The sequence below is a fragment of the Cystoisospora suis genome (genome assembly GCF_002600585.1).
Source record: "Cystoisospora suis strain Wien I chromosome Unknown contig_11303, whole genome shotgun sequence".
NCBI lineage: Eukaryota > Apicomplexa > Conoidasida > Eucoccidiorida > Sarcocystidae > Cystoisospora > Cystoisospora suis.
Genome location: NW_027164074.1, coordinates 1 through 370, shown reverse-complemented (window position 1 = coordinate 370; position 370 = coordinate 1). Strand labels below are relative to the sequence as shown.

The following is a 370-nucleotide window of genomic DNA, read 5'->3' as shown; positions in this document are numbered from 1 at the left end:
CCCCCCAGCTGCACTTGTACCACAGAGTGGTACAAGTGCAGCTGGGGGGCATGGAGGCCTAGATGCTTCTTCATCCTCGATTGTTTGCGCGAGTCGACCTAACGCAGGTAACGGCAGTATGAGCCAGCCAGGAGTAGGAGGAGGTCTCTTAAGTGGACATAACCCACAACAGCAACATCACGTACACCATCATGCTCTACAGGGAGGAGGAGGAGGAGGGGCTCAACCACCGCATGCAGGTGGATCGTTAGGTCGAGGGAGTAGCGGAGAGAATCTTCTTCATCTATCATCGTATCAACATCCGTCGTTGTCATCTTTTCATCAACAAGCAGGAGCAGGAGGGGGAAGAAGTGGCGCCGTTGGGGGTGGG

The 370-nt window shown here is 55.1% G+C and overlaps 1 protein-coding gene across 1 annotated transcript; it reads left to right on the top strand.

Moving 5' to 3' along the window:
* Nucleotides 1-16: 16 nt before the first annotated feature.
* Nucleotides 17-364, top strand: CSUI_011396 (uncharacterized protein; the record flags this gene model as incomplete). The annotated part of the gene is made up of 1 exon (XM_068071495.1): nt 17-364. A coding segment is annotated over exon 1 (246 nt), but the record flags the coding sequence as incomplete, so codon positions are not given.
* Between the last annotated feature and the right edge of the window lie 6 nt (nt 365-370).